Source organism: Mustela putorius, unplaced genomic scaffold (assembly GCF_011764305.1).
Source record: "Mustela putorius furo isolate JIRA1106 unplaced genomic scaffold, ASM1176430v1.1 tig00000129_pilon_pilon_pilon, whole genome shotgun sequence".
Taxonomy (NCBI): domain Eukaryota; kingdom Metazoa; phylum Chordata; class Mammalia; order Carnivora; family Mustelidae; genus Mustela; species Mustela putorius.
The window spans coordinates 21,630,530-21,649,391 of NW_025421290.1; the positions used below are offsets into that span (position 1 = coordinate 21,630,530).

Genomic DNA, 18,862 nt, shown 5'->3' on the forward strand with positions numbered 1-18,862 from the left:
CTTCAGTTCAAAATAATCCCTGTGCGGAAGTGGCCTATTTCGGAGGGCATCATGGGAGACCCACTGCAAACCCAGAGTGGGATGCTGAACGAAAGGAACCTCGAGTAGAAGAAAGCCGGGAAGGGAGGGGTCGCTCTCTCAGAGGCATCGTCATCGGCACACTGGGGACACTGAGCTCCCACAGTTACCAAGGAGGGGGACTGAGACTGTGTCCATAAGAGCACCTATCAAAATGCTTGGCAAGCAGACATGAATTCAAGCTGCGTATAGGACTAGAAATTTCTCCTTGGGGCGCCTGGGTGGCTCAGTCACTTAAGCATCTTCCTTAAGCTCAGGTTATGATCTCGGGGTCCTGGGATCAAGTCGCTCATTGGGCTCCTGCTCAGTGGGGAGTCTACTTCTCCCTTTCCATCTGCCAACCCAGCCCCGCCCCCCACCCCCGCTCATTCTCTCTCTCTCAAATAAATAAATAAAATCTTAGGGGGAAAAAAAAAGTTCTTTCTTGTGTCCAGACAAAATCATCCTCCTGGCAATGATGGGATTTTCCTTTGGTGCTTCCCAAAGTGCGCCCCATGAACCTTCTTGGCTTACTTACTGAATTCTACCCAGAACGTTCTAAGGACAGATTCCCAGTTGTCTTTGCCCCTCTCAGGCCCTACTCAATCATATTCTCAAGAGAGGGAGCCCCGGACTCTGCATCTTTGACAAACTTCCCAAACAATTCTTGAACATAGCAGAGTCTAAGAACCACTAGCAGGTTGAATGAAACCCCGCTTCTACTTCGGGGATCAGAGGGACCTGCACTGATATCCCAGTTCTGCACTAACCTAAGATTTCTGTGACTTGGTTTCCTGGTTTTTATCTTTATTTTCTTACATATTTATTTATTTATTTGACATGGAGAGAGAGAGAGAGCACAAGCACGGAGGTAGAACAGAGGGAGAGGGACTAGCAGTCTCCCCGCTGAGCAGGGAACCCGATGCGGGGCTCCATCCCAGGACCCTGAGATCATGGCCTGAGCTGAAGGCAGACGCTCAACCGATGGAGCCACCCAGGTGCCCCGATGTCCTGGTTTTTAAAGGGATAATAATAATCTGTGTGAAGATTAAATGCATGTAAATGACTTAAGACTTGGGCTTGAGCAAAGTTAAGGGCTCAAGAAATGTTAGCCATTGTTTTTCCCCTGCTAAGTGTGCACCGTTGCTTCTGCCATCCTTCTGTGGCACAAATCAAGGGCCCTCCCCATCCCAGAAATCACCCAGTCGAGACCCGTTGTTGGTAGCTGAGCTAATGGAAGCAGGAGAGGATGTCCCCGAGAGCGCTTTGGTTTTCCTCCCTGCTGCTCTCCACCTGCCATGCGCTGTAAGGACACACTTGGCCACTGGAGGGCAACATCGACCCAGCTCATGTTAAGACCCGCTTTCCCAAATGGCATTTTCAGGTAGTAGTGTGCAGAGGGAAGATGGAGGCCCTAATGGGGGCTTACTGGACTCTGGGTACGTTGTTTTACCGAATGCCCGCCCTCCTCCAGGCAGCGCTTAGTGGACAGATGTGCCCTAAATATAACCTATAAAGAAAAGTTTTGCAAAAACAACTGTTTTCCCATTGTCTTGAATTATAAAATGGGAATTTTGCTCCTAAACCTGGGGTCTCCGGCAAGCGCCCAGGGACAGTTTTCTGAGTGCCCACCATCCTGACACCAGATTTCCCCTCTTCTCTGCAAGCCCACAGCAGGCTCCCTATCCACCCCCCACCCCAGCCTCCAGCCACCAGATTCACGTGAGGAACTCGCGGGGTGCAGCCTAGAGAAAGGAGACGGCTCCCTCCCTGCACACTTGATGTTTCTTTCTCAACCTGGCAGCAGGGATAGGTTCTCCCCAGGTCCCAGTGTTCTAGGACAGTGTTTGGACTGAGTGTGAGAATCCCTTGGAGTGCATCTCAAGGGTCAAGCTCTCAGGTCAAGTTGCTCTCAGACATGTCCCTGAGAATGGGCTGTGTGTTCATTTGGCTTAGCCCCACAGCAGTCTCTTGGTGGCTGTTTGTGCTGTAAGCTCAGTGGGCAGCTGGACTGACTCCTGTTGGGGTAACACTGTGAAACTGCAAAACCCGAGACTCAATGCCATCCGAGGAGGAGGGAGCTGGTACGCCTTCTTCCTGGAAGCTTCTTCCTGGTAGCCCGCCTTGTCCTCGTCCTCAGCCAGCGTGGTGCTTGGTGGCTCTGGGAGCAAAGTCCCCAGGCACAGAGATGCAAGAGCTCGAGGTGAAAGTTGACTGGGTACGAGTAGGACAGTGACAGCAGTTGCCTCTGACTCAGATGCTGGCCACCCATCGTCCCAGCCCCAATTCCCCTGGCCTCCAGCTGCAGCCCCTCATCAGGGCCGGGAATCCATTCTTTCCCACTTTCGTGGAGCATGTCCTGTTTGTTGGCTGGCCAGCATCCACCTCTGGAGAGTCCACTCCTTATGAGAGTTTTGTGGGGAGGCAGAGGCTGTGTGTCGCTGGCAAGGAAGAGTCCTGTCACACCCAGACCAAGTCCAGGTGGCCTGAGTGGGGCTGCACCCTCCACTCCCGGGGAGCACACAGGCCAGGCTGAAACCAGAGAGCAAATCCCATTGCCCTGGCTGAAGCCACCATGTTCCATACCTCTGGGGGACTTTATCCGGGTACCCCCGCAGCTCTGCCTCAACCTACTTCTGTGACCTCAAGCAAGGCATTGCTCTCTGGCTGTAATCTTCTCCTCTGTCAAATGGCAAGGTTGGACTCCGTGACCCCCACATTGCACACTAACATTTCACATTCTGGTCCTTCATCCCACCGTTCGCCCGCCATGGAGGCCCATTTAAGCTTCCCTGGAAATCTCTCACCCCTCCCGTGGCACTCCCCATGCTCTTACCTTGTAATGGCTCCTTCCTCTCTTCCTGAAATGCTGCTTTCCCCACTGGGCCCAAATTTGGAACTAAAAAGAATTTTTGCCGTGAGTAGAGCCTGAGAGGGCTCCCAGAAAATTCTGGGAAGGACAAGGGGACAGCTCCATTAGATCTGATCCGAGACGACTGAAAACGAAACAAAAACCTCAACTCCTGATCTTCTCCAACAACTTAGTGTCCAGACTGTGTCCTGCTTGCAGCCCTCAGCCCCGTGCCACCATCCAGCTCCCCCACCTCCTGCTGGGCCCAGCCATTCTGGCCCTTTTGGGTGTAGCTTCCATCTCCCTCCTCTGTGGGCTACTGTGTTTAGGGTTAGGGGGTCTGGTCCAAAGGCTGTGTGGCCACCCCCCAAGCACCAACATCGCCAACTCGGGCCTTTGAGCCTGGAGTGGTTTCTCCAGAGCCTCAAGCGTCTAACCCAGGCCACTGATATCAGGGAAGCAGTCAGGCTTCCCAGAGACCTGGACAACAGAGCATGAATTAGTTTCCTACTGCTGCTGTAACAAACTACCACACACATAGTGACTTAAAACAACACAGATTTATTATCTGTGTCTAGCTCGGAGCTCCCCCGGGTTCCATTCTAGATCCGGACCACAACAGAGCAAACATCACAATAAAGCCAGCCAGCTGAAATGTCTGGTCCCCCACTGCACAAAAAAGTGGTGTTTGCACTATACCGTGGCCTAGTATGTGTGCGATTAACATTGTGTCCAAAAAAAACGACGCACATGCCTTAATTTTAAAATGCTTTATTGACACAGAGACATAAAATGAGCAAATGTTGGAAAAATGGCACCAAGACTTACTCAACGCAGGGTGGCCACAAAGCTTCAACCTGTAAGCAACACATTATCTGCGAAGTGCCATACAACAGGGTATGCCTTATGCCTATGGTTTTGGAGTTCAGAAAGCCAAGGTCAGTAGCAGGGCTGCATTTCTTCGGGAGGTTCTAGGGGATAATCCATTCCCCTGCCGGTTCTAACTCCTACAGGCCGTCCACATGCCTCGGCTTATGGCCCAACAGCGTTCCAGCCTCTGCCTCCATCATTTCTCCTTCTCTGACTTAGACACTCTGGCCTACTCTTTCTGAAGGCCCACCCAGACCATCTAGCATAATCTCCCCATCTCCAGACCCTTAATTGCCTCTGCAAAGTCCCATCTGCCATGCAAAAGATGTCATCACAGGCTCCAGGGACCAGGGCCACGATTCAGCCCACCGCGGAGCTCTAAGACTGGAAGAGCACTCCCCTTACTAGGATTTTTCTAGGGCCAGGCCTTTTTGCCTTACGAATATTTAAAATAGCTTAACAAAGGACAGATAATTAAAAAAAAAAAAAAAAACTGTGTTAATACTTACTGTCACCAATTAAATGCCTACCACCGGCCAACTCAAACAGAAAACAGCATTGTTGACACCACGTGGTGGGGGGGTGGTTAAAGATTTTATTTCTTTGACAGAGAGAAAAAAACAGCAACAGGGAACACCAAAAGGGGGAGCAGTAAACAGGGGAAGAAGGAGAAACAGGCTCTCTGCTGAGCAGGGAGCCCGATGCGGGGCTCGGTTCCAGAACCCTGGGACCAAGACCTGAGCCGAAGGCAGATGCTTAATGACTGAGCCACATGTGGGGAGGTTATGCGCCCAGCTGGGAAGTAGCAGGGCCCACCCGAGCCCATGTCTCTCCTCTGAAAGGCACTGATGTCGAAAGAGGTTGTATTTCTTCCCTTGGTGACAGGAAGCAGACCTGTCTAGGGCTGGGTATAGGGTAGGTGACCCAGAGGCATGCCCCACCCCACCTTTCAACACCATCCATGCCCAGCAGCCCTACCCTTTGGCACAGGCCAAAGAACCCACAAAGCCTCTAAGCTCCTTACAACCTAAGGAAACCTTATTTGTTCTCAGTTCTGGTAACTCGCTCACTCTACTGACTGTACCCTTCGGGCATCAGTCTTGTATCCAGGGGACTGTTCTGAGTTGGCCCAGTGACAGGACACAGCAGATTCCTGAGACAGGCCTGGGATGTGGAATGTTCGCAGCATTTTATGGAAGGCTTGACAGGCCAGAGAAAGAGCAGCTGTATTTACGGACTGGCCTTTATCAGGCTGTCAACAAAATCCCTCCAAAGGTATGCGGCAGAGGCAGATAAAAACACAGAAGAAATCCATGCCCTACCTCGGCAGGAAAGATGCAATGTGTTCATCCCACCGACGCAGGATCAACCTTCGTCGGGGTAGGAAATTCCATGCACCCAATCATTCAGAGTAAGCTGGAATGGTTTATGATGAAAAGTGGCCAACAGTGAGACACAAAAGACCATCAAGGGAGTAAGGCGACAGGCTGCAGTAGAAGTGCCCGAGGAAGGGCCTGGGCTCAGGGGCCCTGGTGACCCAGCAAACAACACTCGACTCTAGAATCGATGCCCTGAGATCCCGAGGGCCCTGGGGAAAACCCGGAAGTGGGTGAACGCCTCATCTTGTGTCCTGCTTCAGACTCCCCATGTGACACATGTCACAATCCTCAACCTGTAACCCGAAAACCCAGCAACGAATGCCAGGGGAACTTGAGATCTCCTAGGTAGAAAGAAATAGAAGGATGAAATAGATCCAACTCTTGGCATGAAGATTCAGAGGTTTTATACTCATGAAAACCTGTGGATTAATTTAAGGAGCTTGAAGTCCTAAGAGAATCTGGCATATATTCACTTTGGGGTTTTTACCTGGAATGTGAAATTGAGATTAGATGTGATTTTCATTTTAGAGGTAGAAGGGAACTGTCAGTAAACAGCTTTGAGCTGCCCCAGAGGACTCGATTTCCATTTATAGTATTTCAGTTGCTTTGTGCTGAGCAAGAATTTGTGGCCTCAATTTAAATTTGTCTCAGTGGGGAGCCTGAGGTACCGGGAATAATTATTAAAATCTGTAAGTATGTTTAAAATATTTACAGGAACTTAATTATTTTGGGAGAGTTAAACGGGGTTGTTTGGGGAGTGGTTAATTGTTACATGTGTGAATGATTAGAAGCAAGAGTGTTTTTATTCTTATAGAAAAAAATGACATTATCCATATAAGAGGAGTGTGATGACCTAACCAGCTTCAGAAACGGATTTTAGAATGTTTACCTCTTTAACAGACTGAAAATTTTAAGTAACTACAGCCATCTGCACACACATAAGCACACTTGAATATTGGGAATATCAAGTAAGGGCATTTCTTTAAAGGATGTGGACTAACTCAGTAAAAGCATACTTTCGTCCAAATGACACTTACACAATTCTTTTCTAACCTGAGTGGTGAAAAGGCCGATTGATCGTACCTCTAGAAACTGTGGTATAGTCAAGTGCTTGTACCCTGGGTTTAGGAAACCTTCGGGTTGGAACAATTTCCCCCTCCTCTACTCCTCTACCACTGTGCTCTCAGTTAGACTTGCAAGTAAATAGCTAATAAGACAGGGAATCTTGTGTATTAGCCTTCTTTAAAAGGACTTTGAGCTTCTGAGGCCAGGTTCTGGCCTTGTTCCATGTTCTTCCCCCATGGGGCTGCACCCATGGCAGACCAACAGTGAGCATTTACCGGACTTTTAACCAGCTAGTGGTTAATCCGACAGGAATGTCCCCAAAGCAAATGCCAACCTCTACCCCATGTCCTTCCTTCTAAACAGTCTGCTTGCCTCTTTCCCTGGGCAGTGAGTATTCTAGAATGTTCTAAGATTCTAGGAGCTCTATGGATATGCACTGGCTTTCCAACAGCACTGTTATTGCCACTTAATGGCTGAAGGAACTACAGTACAGTCTCCCCACTTTGGAAATGGCAGTCTATTGCACTGGTATTACCACCGATAGTCTTCTCTCCCTGTCCTGTAAATAAGATACAGCCTCAGGGAGGAGATACAGGTAAGGAGGAAAAACTGGAGAAGCTAGAGGGGAGCACACAGATGCCCTGGGGAGCTTGTTAAAATGCAGATTCTGAAAGTCTGGGGTGAGGCCCAAGACTGCATTTCCAGCAAGCTCCCAGGTGATGCTGGGAGGCTGCTGTTTGCAGGACATTTTTTTTTTAAGATTTTATTTATTTATTTGAGAGAGAGAACGAGCGCAAGTTGGGGAGGGGCAGAGGGGGGGGCACAAAAGCAGACTCCCTGCTGAGCAAGGGAGCCAGAGATGGGGCTTAATCCCAGAACCCTAGAATCATGACCCGAGCCAAAGGCAGACACTTAACCGACTGAGCCACCCAGGCGCCCTGACTGGATGACATTCTGAATAGCGAAAAACACGAGGACTCTTTAAGACAGTTCAGTGTGGGGGCGCCTGGGTGGCTCAGTGGGTTAAAGCCTCTGCCTTTGGCTCGGGTCAGGATCCCACGTCGGGCTCTCTGCTCAGTGGGGAGCTTGCTTCCTCCTCTCTCTCTCTCTGCCTACTTGTAATCTCTGCCTGTCAAATAAATAAATAAAATCTTTAAAAAAAAAAAAAAAAGACAGTTCAGTGTGTTCCCTTATAGGAAAAAATAGGGAGGGGCACACAGGTATCACAGAGCTGATGCCACAGAAAACAAAGGTAGGACTTATCATTACAGAGTCCCTTCCTTACACATCCATGACCTTATCTTCAACTCATTTAAGAGACTTCTGAGGAAACCACTTTTTTTTTTTAATTAAATAAACATAGCGAAATATAGGAGGATGGAATGTGCCAGAGTCAAAAACCTATTAAGGTTGGGTAGAGGTGGACCCCATCATCCTTGACCCCACACACCCTCCTGGAAAACAGTAAGCAAGGAGCAGGCCAAGAGAGGTCATGGTAGCGCTGTTGCTTTAATACGGTGTGTGACAAGTGGTATCAAAATCGTCCACACTCTCCAATCTTGTTCATTTTTAATCAGCAACATTAAAACTAAAGGAAAAAAGTGTGTTAACCACACCTCTGGGCTTAAAAACGAGAAGACAAGACACAGAAATTCTCTTCCTTAAAAAACAGCCATTTCAAAAGATTTTTTTTTAATATCATAAAATATTTTCATGGACAAGTGAGCTAGCAAACACACATGCACCAATGTGCCTTTTGACAAGATATCCCCCTACCCCCACCCCTCCACTCCCACAGCAAGGTGGACATGAGATTGGAGAAATGAATACAGCAGATGATACAGAGAGAAAAAAAATTGATAAAAAGTATAGAATAGAACGTTGTGCTTGGTTATTGTCCTATGTCACAATAAAACAAAACATTTCGGTGCAAACAGTTAATTTTTCCTCTTTTCCATTTAAGTCTGGTGGAGAAAAAAATACTTTTTCTATAATAAAATATGTGGTTTTTTGGTTTTTTGTTTTTTTACTTTTTTTAACGTAACTTTTCTTTTCTTTTTTGCAGAAAATAATTATGTAAACTGTCACTTTGCGGGCAGGGAGGCTCGATGCCACGTGGGTCCCAGCTCTCCCGGTTCGAGGCAGAGCACAGAGACCACACCTGGGCGGGAGAGGGGGCAGCGGGGGCGCAGGGCAGGGGCGCACAGCGGGCAAGGCAAGGGCGCTGGCCTGGGCGGGCGGGTTAGAGGTCGCTCTCGCCGTAGAGCGCCGTGGAGAAGGACATGTAGTCCAAAGCACCTGGCACGGCATCGGGGCCGGTGTAGGGGGCCATCCGCGCGATGCAGTACTCGGCCTGGTCGGGCGGCAGCTCTCGGCGCAGCTCATCCACCGTGATGTAGTTCTGGGGAGAGAGCCGGCAGGGGGACCCGGATGTCACTATGGGCGACAGCACCCCGCCCCGTCCCCTACTCCTGCTTCTGGATACAGAGACGTGCGCACACGCACAGATCCACAGGTGTATCCCGTATACATATATAACGTGTGTGTTTATAATGCATACACGTGCATACATACACATGTGTGCATATACAAAATACATGTTCCTTTTCAATCTCCTGTTTGCCATCTCTGTAGCAGTCTGGCCTGTTTCCAAGCTAATTCAAATGCTAACTGCACCTGTTATTTCAGGTATCACTCTGGTCTGCAGCAATCACAGGCTAGAGCCACCCGCAGGGACTCTGGTAACACAAGGGAGGCACACCCACTCAAGCAAGCACTCTGAAGATGATGAATATCCACAAATACAGTGAGCATCCAAGTGGGACATCGCTGCGGGGGGACAGCTACCTCCACCAGGTTTGCAAGATGCAGGCCTGCCCGCGCCTCCCTGGTCCCCAGCCCAGGTCTATGCGCACCCGTGACAGGTCTACTGGGAAGTTGGTTCTCTGGGGAGTTTAGCCTCCAGAACAGCTCACTCGGAGGCTTGGCCCCACGAGGTGGGCCCCCAGCACCTTGCGCTACCTCTGCCAAAGCCCCCTACGAACCAGCTTTGAGGAGAATGGGGTCACCCCTAGGTCACTCCAAAAGCCAGGAACCCAGGCCCCTTTCTGGACTTGAGAGACCCAGAGTCACTTGAAGGAGATGGTTTCCAAGGGTCATTCCAACTCCAGGTGCCAGGACTCTAAGAGGGTGTCCTTAAACTTTAGGAACTGACCTTCAGGAACTTCTCTTGGCTCAATCTTTCGCTTTTATAGACTGAGACATTTCAGAAATGATGCTCCCCACTGGCTTTGGCTTTTTATAACTCCATCTTTTCAGTCTGAAGGAAGGACGGCAGAAGGCCTATCCTATGAATTTTACAGAAAGGAAATCTGACCTCCAGACATCCCCGCTTTGCCAGTTTCTGCTGGCACTCCCACTGTTCCACTGCCAGGCAGGGCACTGCAGGGAACTTGGGAAATTGGGAAACCCAAACTGACTGCTGCTCAGGGTAGACCAATCAGACACACGCTTCCCTCCCACTCCCTGATGGTGGTCCGCGCCGACGTGCAGCGCAATAGCAGGGTGAAGTCTGAGTTCTCAGACGACCCTTCCATCACCCGGTCACGTCCTCACCCCACTCTACCCGCCTCCACGACTCACCACTCCCACCTGACTACGAAGGGGTCCCGCTCCCTGGAAAGAGACCCCCTTAGACTCACGCTGTGCCCGAACACCTTAGCTGATCCCAAAACATTACAGAAATGGGGGGAGATGGACAGCAGGGGGAAGCCCAGTGGAAGAAGGGGACGCAGGGTGCAAGTGACCCCCCCCCCCACACCCTGCACAGACAGCACCCACGCCACCGGAGACCTACCTTGTCCCCAGCCAGGATCTTGAAGGAGGCCATGACCTGGTCTGCTGTGTCTGTGTCGGCCGTCTCCCGAGACATAAAGTCAATGAAGGCCTGGAACGTCACTACACCCAGGCGGTTGGGATCCACGATGCTCATGATACGGGCAAATTCTGCCTCTCCCTAGAGAGAAGAACCAACCCCAGGCCTGTCAGCCTCTCAGCCGCAGGCTGCCGGGAATGTCTCATACGGACCTACGCCCCTGGGGGCTCAGAGCTGCCTGAGGCTGCTGGGGGGGGGGGACACAGCGGCCCCTGGGGGCTGTCCTAAGGGCATCACAGGGACATTAGACCCAAGAGCAAAGACTCCGTTCAGGCTTCCCACACCCCCCAGGCTCCCATCGGAGCACATGATGACAATGCTGACGACAGCTGTAACGGCTGCCAGTCACAACATGTACCGCAAACCGCACTCTTCTGACGGCTGGATGCCTTTCACCTCTTTTCTCACCCCGCCCCCCCCCATTGTATGGCACAGGTCCTTATTACTTCCATGAGGTTTCCAGATGAGCAACTGGAGGCCCAGACAGGCTTGGTGACTTGCTCAGAGTCACACAGCCAGCAGGTTAACAGAGCTGGGATTTGAACTTGGATGGTCTGGCTCCACAACCTGCGCCCCCCCCCACCACAGTGTACTTCCTGTGTGTCAGACCCAGGAGCCACACTCACAAAGTTCCTTTGGTGAAACCTGGCCGCAGTCCCGTAGGGGTCCCCTCACCTCACCCCGCTCCCCAAGCTGGTGATGACAGAGCTGGGGTTTACTCCTGGGTTCCCTGCGTCCTAAGCCTGTGCCCTGGCCTGGCCTGGGGCAGCCCACAAGCTCTGCCCTTTGCACTGAGGCCTGGCACCTGCCTCGCGGCCCAGCTCAGGCCCCCGAGTGTGAGGTTATACCATGGAGGAGGCCGTAAAGGCCAAGGGGTGGTGGGCGTGGCTGCAGCCACCCCCAGGGCAGCCGCAGAAATCTCTGTGCTTCCTGAAAGAGGAAGTCGAGCCAAACCCTACCCGAAGTCCAAACCTCCAGTCCTTCTTGCTAGCCTTGGGGGCCAGCCCCACCAGCCACCATGGGAGAGGAAAAGCCCACCACCACAGGAAGTACCAAAAAAATACACCAGCACAGAGACCGAGGTGAGAGGGCCAGACCTCTGGGACACACGCAGTCCACGAGGCTGGGCCCAGCCTGCAGGGCTCCATCTTCCCCATGGACCAGAATCATGAGGCCCCTCCAGGGAGGGCAGCCCCTAGCCTGAGGGCTTCCAGCCTGCTCTCGCCAGGCCTCGGCTTTCCTGGCCAGACAGCGAGCCCTCGTCAGAACAGAGGGTGGGGTTTACATTACCATGTTGTAACCCATGGAGATAAGGCAGGCGCGGAAATCATCCGTGTCCATCATGCCTGTCTTCTTCTGTGGGGCCAGTGGCACCAAGACACAGGAGGGTCAGAGGCAGGAGGAGGAAAGGCCGGCCCAGGGCCAGGAAGACAGGGCACAGATGGCCAGAAGGGGAGGTCAACATGTATGATTGGGGGCGTTAGGAAGGGAAAAGGAACACAGGAGGAGATACATCCACGGGGAGGAGAGAGAACAGGGAGAGGCAACAGTCCGTCCACAGGATGGAGAGTGACGAGGAGAGAGGAAGATGGGCCCCGGGCAGGTTCCCACAAAAGACGACCGAGGGCAGAGGTCAGAGGTCGGAGCAATTGGAAGAGGAGCCCGACACGGGCCAGGCAGGGACAGCAGGAGAGGACGAGCCCCCGAGGCCCACGGGAAAGGGGAGACAGGGAGATCCAGACAGAGAGAGAAAAGAGAAAGGAGAAACGCGTTATTTCTCGCCCCGGATGCCACCCCTGAGTGTGCTCCATGCAGGAGGCGAGTACCTGGGGGTCGTTGCCAATATCATAACCCAAGCTGATGAGGCAGGCTTTGAACTCCTCGGGACCCAGCGTGCCGGAGTGATCCTGGGGCCGCCGTGCGCCAGGCAGCGAGCCATGCGGTGCCAGGGAGGTGGAGGCCGTGAGGGGAGGGGGTGGGCCATGCCCCAGGGGGGAGGGTGGTGCGTGTGGGGAGACATGGGGACAAAGGCATGCGGAGGGAGAGGGTGGTGGGTGGAAGGGGCAGGGGAGGAGGGGAAATAAAAAGTGCACACAGTTAGACACACGGACGAGGCCCAGTGGGTGCCCTCTCCCTGGCACACGCAGCCCGGCTCCGGGAAGCAGGCCAGAGGGGACCATGGTGAGCCAGGAGGGTGAGAAGCTCCCCCAGAAGGGCCCAGCCCACCCCAGCCCCAAGGCCCTGATGCCGCTTTCCAAGAGGGCTTCACCCACCCAGGAGGCTGGAGGACAGGGAAGCAGGCAGGGGTGGTGGGCAGCACCAAACCCCAAGCGCCCAGCCGTCTGGCTACCCAGAAACCCCAGGGCACTGGGAGGGATGGCCCATGTACAGCTCAACCTGTCCCAGAGCGGGGATGAGAACCCAGGACAAACAATGCTGATGCCCCCAGAGTCCCCCAAAGGCTGCTGGGGAGTGAAATAGGGGAGGGGGCCTCTGCTCCTCTGTCCTGAGGCAGAGGCAAGCTACAGTCCCCACAGAGAGGGGACAGCAGGCCGGCCCCTGAGGCTAGGGTAGCCTCGCTCCCAAGGACTGACTCCTCGTGGCAGGAGAACAAGTGTTGGGGGCCAGTGATCCTCTCTCCACTCACTGTATGAGCTCTTGGTCCAGAAAAGTGGGGAAGTTCACAGCCACACCAGGACAGGCTTTCTGAGACCAGCTGTGCGGTCCAGAGTCAAGGCAAGCTGCCTTCCTGCTTCCCTCCTCCTCTCCCTCCCTTGCCCAGGAACTGGCCCAGCATGGCTGCCCACCTCCTGGGCACACTGCCTTCCAGGGCCCTGGGGCAGGGGCTGGGGACTGCTCTAAGTGCGGGCAGTGGGGCTCTCACCCGGTCAAAGTGGTTGAAGGAGGCCCGGAACTCATTCATCTGCTCCTGGCTGATGCCCTTGGCATCTCGGGTGAGGATCTGATTCTCCACCTCGTTGATGGTCCTGGCGATGGTGGTGAGGAGCTGCTCCCAGCCCACACGGATGTGCTGGGGGAATGAGGGGCCTGTCAGTGAAGGGGCCCCAGGCCTGGGCCTTGGCTGCTCCCGGCGACTCCTCCCCCCAACCGCGGAAATGGCCCAAGCCACCAAATCCAGACTTCCAGCCAGATTTATAGTATCACTGGGCCAGAGGATCCAGATGATGAAAGGGGAAGCACAGGAGGGCAGTGGCCTCCACCTGAGGCAGCAGAGACCAGAACTGGTGGCCTGAGTCAGGGCAGGAGGGAGGGCCCTGCATATCCGATTCCATAGCCACACACACTTTCCTTCATGGTCCAAACCAGTCACTGCTTGGAAAGCGGGTGTCTAAGCCAGTGTCTGGAGATCACCTGCAGCTGAATCACAGGGGCCTGTTCAAAACATAGACTCCTCTGCCCTTGCCCAGACCTAGGGAATCAAATCCTAGAGCCGAAGGCTTGAAGTCTGCATTCTCGACAAGCTCCCTGGGAAATTCAGAAGGGCCCGAAGACCCAGAGCTCCAGAGGAGAGCAGTGGCGAGTATGCCCTCACTCCCAAGCGAGAGCTTGTCCTCCTACTGTGAGCACTTTCCTTGGAAGATGGGTAACTGCCCCCCTGCCCCAGCCTGGACGTCCCCTGGAGAAGCAAGACCGGTGCCACCCACCTCCATAGTGTAGTTGGTGTGCTTGTTGTCGAAGATGAGCGCCTCCTGGATGAGCTGGTGGTCGCCCTCCAGCTGGTCGATCTTGGGCTTGTAGTTGACAATGCTCTTCTCATACTGTCGCAGGTGGCTGAGCTGGTCCTCCAGAGTCCCGTGCATCTCAATGGAGATCCGCCCGATCTCCTGCTCACCGGGAAGGAAGCCCTTGTCAGACTGTCTGTACCACTCTTGTCGCTGGGGTAGGGACTGGGGCATCCAGGTCATTGGTCAGCCCCTCACATGATTCTCCTTGGTGCCTCCCCTTGCCTGCCACCCCAGTATCAGGGAACCCATCAGTGATAATCAGTCCAGCAAGAACAAAATCCAGTCAGCAGGGACACACTTTGGTATGGAAACAGCATCGTAAAGGGGTATGAAAAGCACTATCACTAGATGACATACCTCCCGTCTCTCGGGTGCCTCTCAGGCTCAGAAGGGGGCGGCTAGGTCAGTTCCTAACCTAAATGCTCGCTCCTCTGCTTGCCATTCAAACTCCCCGCCCAAGCTGTGTTTCCAATGATCACCCACCTCAGGGACTCTCTCTGCCCACAGAGCCAGCTTCCCCACAGCCTCAGAGCCCTTGAAGTGTCTCCTCAGTGGCCATGCACCTGCTGTTCTGCTCCTAGGCTGCCTGCCTCCGCCTGCCTCAATCCTACCTGCCCCATAGGCCGGGCCTCAGCCCCCTTTCTGTCTGTACGTCATCTATGGAAACAAAACTTGTTTGTAAAAGCCTTTTCTGTGCACTCAATTCGACCCAGCAAGTATTTCCTGAGCAGCTACTATGCACAATGCATGGTTAAGCAGGTGGGGCTGGGGTGCAGGAGAGACCACCATGAGCTTGACATGGTCTCTGCCATCAAGGAGCTCACGGGAACACCAGGCTCTAACCCAAACAGGGCCCCTTTCCTGATCTACATACAGTACCCCAGGATCTGGCCCAATAATTCAGCAAAAAACCTCCACACTTGCCCAAGGCCCAGTTCTCTCTCTATAAAGATCCTTCTCTTTGACAAAGCTCTCTGCTCAGAAGGAAGGGACACCTGGTCAGCCAAATAAGTCAACGATATATCAGCGATTCAGCAACGATACATCTGTGGCACTTTCTCATGTGGCTCTTTAGTGGCAGCCCTGGGTGGGTCTTTGCGCCCAAACCAGAGATCGGGATCAACCCATTGGCCTTCCCTGACAGGCTCCATACCCCCTGTAGGGCCACAGGCCCATCGTGGGCTTGGGACCAGCATTCCTCCCGGGATCCTGCCTAGGAGGAGAGAGGGCAGCCTGACTGGCTGGGACAGTGCTGGGAAGGGGCGGAAGCCTCCCGTGAGGAGAGCCATCCCTGCCTCCCGTGAGGGGACCCACCTCCATCTTGGTCTGAATCCAGGGCCCGATGACATTGGCCTGGGCTGCAAACTGCTTACGTAGCCTCTCATTGTGCTGCTGGCGGGCGTGCTCCTCCGTCAGGGCCTGGTCCCTCCGTGGCACCAACTGCCGCACCTGGGGTGGGGACAGTCACAGGACGTGGGTAACGGGCCAGCCGCGTGTCCCATACTTCAGACTGAGGAAATGGAGGAGGCATGAAGGGAAGGAGTGAGGCAGTAACAGAACAGGAGTGACCAGTTCCAGAAACTCCATCGCTCGTTAACTGGACAGATTGAGTGCTTACCGTGTGATAAGGAAAAAAAATAAAATCCATGAACATCAATAAAAGTCAACCAAAAAAGGGGACAAAATCCATGCCCTTATAAAACCTTCTGTAGCCCAGCCAATACCCCACCCAGCCCTTCCACTCACGTGGTCCCATTTGCCATTGATCTCCTGAGGAGTGATGGTTGTGTAGGGGTTGGTGCCCGCCATGTTGACGTGGTAGGTCTGGACGATCTTGGACACCTCGTTGTGGATACCCAGGATGGCCAGGCGCTCCTTGTCGGCATCAGGGAGGGTGGCCTTGAACTGCTCATGGGCTGTGGTCAGTCCCTGAGTTGAAGAGAAGTAGAATGACGGTGCCTCGTGTGGGCAAGATGAACTAAGGGAGCCCTACAGGTCCCACAGTAGCGGGTGGGGGCAGGAGGGCCACTGAAAGCCTGGCTCCACACCAGCAGGGAGATGCAGAGGCATCAACCAAGGATGCTCATGGCTGAGAACCAAGTGGGCAGGGCTGGCCACAGGGAGGTGAAGGCAGAGCCATCTAACAAGAGCTTCATCCTTAGGACTGGTGAAATCAGGAGCAACCACCCCTAGAGTGTATACCACCCACTGTCAGGACAAGGACAGGGTCTGCTCCCCCAGGTGACCTTCCGTAACCCAGGCTCCCTTTGCAAAATCTCTTAAATCCAAACCCCTGCAGCTGTATAAAAGAATGGGAGAGCTATTTACTGCTATGCAATGAGCTCCAAAATATTAAGTTAAAAATAAGGGTTCAAAATACGGTATATAGTAAGAATGGCTTTTTGCGTTAAAAGGGGTATGAGAAGAACACATTAATAAATATTTTGGGGTGTCTGGGTGGCTCAGTGGGTTAAAGCTTCTGCCTTCGGCTCAGGTCATGATCTCAGGGTCCTGGGATCAAGCCCCATATCAGGTTCTCTGCTCAGCAGGGAGCCTGCCTCCCTCCTCCTCCCCGCCTACCTCTCTGCCTACTTGCAATCTCTGTCAAATAAATAAATAAAATCTTAATAAATAAATATTTTTGCTTGCATAGGCAGAGATAGTGTGGGCCTACTGCTTCACTCTGGGGAGAGCTCTAGGGTAGGAGGGAGAATTTATGGCCTATCATCTTTATTTTCTAGATTTTATACCATCTGCATAGGTTGCCTAGTCAAAATACATAAAATGCAATTTGTTCAAATGAAGAAAATCCTTGGCTGCTATCCCCAGCCCCAAAGAGCAGTCCTGCAGGGGTGAGGTTTGCACAGGGGCCTGGGGGAGCCAGCCTTCAGGGGTGAGGAGTCTGCAGCACACCTGGATCTCTTCGATGGTGTGCACGATGAAGGTGTCCTGCAGATCCTCCATGGCCCCCTCCATCCAGTTGTTGAAGGGTGCAGCCCGCTTGGCGTACTCCAAGTACAGTTGGTCAATGGTTTCCAGCAGCTTCTCTGTCCGCTGGGAGTGAAAATTGGAAGGGGTGGATAGGGAGGTATTCAGCAGAGTCCTATCCAGAATTACCACTCTCTGCCCCCCGACCCCCATCCCAAGCCTCCAAGGTCCTGCTGTCCTGCCCCAAGGGGTCTAGGTGTGGAAGACCAGACTAAGGCAGGCAGAAAGAATAGGCTTTCTCTGGGACACTGGTTCTTAATGTGAGGTCTACAGACCCTCCCACACTGGATTCACCCAGCCCAACCCTCAGTCTGATCTGCAGAATAGGAAAGTGCTCAAATGGCTGGGGGTGGGCTGTGAAGTGCATGAGACAGGGAGGCCACAAAGGACGCATCTCCATCAGGGCAAAGCCCAAACCAGCGCCAGAGTGAACCTTCGACACATAGGCCACAGTGGATCCAGGGAACCAGTGGGGCCTTCTGGCCCAAGGCAAAGGGAATCACAAAGCAGCAAGAGGCTCCCAGAGCTGCTAGGGGCCGGCCCCCGTCTTCCTCAGGGGCCACACCTCCAGAGCTTCCCTCCGCTTCTGGGTTAGGGCTCCCAGGTTGTCCCACTGGTCACAGATCTTCTGGCACCGGGCGTTGACACTGGGCGAGTCATAATAGTCCAGCTCGCTGGAAGGGGAGAGACAGCAAGAGTCTGATGACCCAGGTTTCCTCCAGGGTCTGCTCCCTTCTCCCCAGCGTTGGGCACACGAGTGGTACAGGGAAGCCAGGCGTGCTCCCCAAGACCTCCAGGGACCCCAAGACCCCCCAACTCCTTGGTTTTCGGAAGACCGCCGGGAGACAAATGAAGGCCAGTTCTCTCCAGGGGCCCCTGCCACAGCTCACTGGAGGTGGTCTTGACCCCCTGAGGCCAAGCAATAGCTCTGGTCCAGCACTAATTACAGGGAAGGACTGGATACCCTCAGGGTATCGGGTAGCAGGGTCACGGGCTCATTCTCCGCCTGAGACAACACTCACTGTCTTCTGTATGGGTGCCCTTCCTGCCCGGGAGCTCACTGTACCCACCCTCCTCGTTTTGCACAGCTACATCCCCTTCCCACTGCAGCCCCAGCCCTCGCCCAGCTGCGCCTACTTGAGCTCCTGTGCAATGGCGGCGATCTGCTCCACGCGGTCCTGGTGCGCAGCCAGATCACTCTCAAAGGCCTCGTGCTTCTTGAGCAGGGCCTTGATCTCCGAGAGGGTGGCGGTCTCGTAATCCTTCTGCCGTAGCATAGCCTCTTTGCCTGCATTCGGGGGAAAGGGATACAAGGCTGAGCAGAAGCCAGAGGCCCCATCTTCTTGGACCTGCCCATCCACCCCTCAGGGCTCCAAAGGCCCCACTTCCAGGGCATGTCCCCAGATGCCCACCATACAGCGATCAACCATCGGCAGTCTGAGAAAGCAAGACGCAGCTGAACATCTGCCACAAGTCCGGGTCGGGGAAGGTGCTACTTTCCATGGGACGTATATGGGGCCACGAGGAGTGGTTACGTCCAAAGGCTACGCTGGGCTATGCCCTGTGGTACAGCCAGGAAAGAACCAGCCAAGTGCCCCATCTTTCTCCAGCTACTGTTGCAGGCCCCCAGGAGCCCTGCAGGGACCCCTCCCCTTGATTATCTGGCTGTGGTCCGCATGTCACGGCACTCTACACAGAATCCAACAGTGGCCAGAACCTTCTGTGACTGTCAGGGGCGCTGCTCTCTCTTTAGGAACAGGGTGGGCTGGCACGTCTGGGATTTCTGCTTCCCAGGAGGAAATGGGATGAGAAAAGAAGCCCCCAGGACTACTGCTACGCGACATCTGCCAGCTGTCTCATGAAGTGTCTGGTCCAGCACAGGGGACCCAGCCCGGCCTGCACGCCCCCACCCTGCACATCTGGCTGGGCCCGTCAGGGAAGCTCAGCCAGTCTCAGCAGATGAAGGCCGGGC

The 18,862-nt window shown here is 53.7% G+C and overlaps 1 protein-coding gene across 4 annotated transcripts in view; it reads right to left on the reverse strand.

Annotated features, from left to right (window-relative positions):
* Positions 1 to 7,712: 7,712 nt before the first annotated feature.
* ACTN1 (actinin alpha 1) overlaps positions 7,713 to 18,862 on the reverse strand; it is a 96,237-nt gene continuing 85,087 nt past the window's right edge. For 2 of the 4 annotated variants that reach the window (XM_004739003.3, XM_045070907.1), the window contains exons 12-22: positions 18,028 to 18,178; positions 17,456 to 17,564; positions 16,816 to 16,956; positions 15,649 to 15,831; positions 15,217 to 15,351; positions 13,822 to 14,001; positions 13,041 to 13,187; positions 11,983 to 12,063; positions 11,447 to 11,512; positions 10,079 to 10,237; positions 7,713 to 8,623 (exon numbers count right to left, since the gene is read on the reverse strand). In XM_004739003.3, coding sequence (XP_004739060.1) covers positions 8,465 to 8,623; positions 10,079 to 10,237; positions 11,447 to 11,512; positions 11,983 to 12,063; positions 13,041 to 13,187; positions 13,822 to 14,001; positions 15,217 to 15,351; positions 15,649 to 15,831; positions 16,816 to 16,956; positions 17,456 to 17,564; positions 18,028 to 18,178 — 1,511 coding nt within the window. In that variant the 3' untranslated portion in view covers positions 7,713 to 8,464. The remainder of the gene's footprint in view (positions 8,624 to 10,078; positions 10,238 to 11,446; positions 11,513 to 11,982; positions 12,064 to 13,040; positions 13,188 to 13,821; positions 14,002 to 15,216; positions 15,352 to 15,648; positions 15,832 to 16,815; positions 16,957 to 17,455; positions 17,565 to 18,027; positions 18,179 to 18,862) is intronic. The other 2 variants (XM_004739005.3, XM_004739004.3) reach the window with 2 other exon arrangements.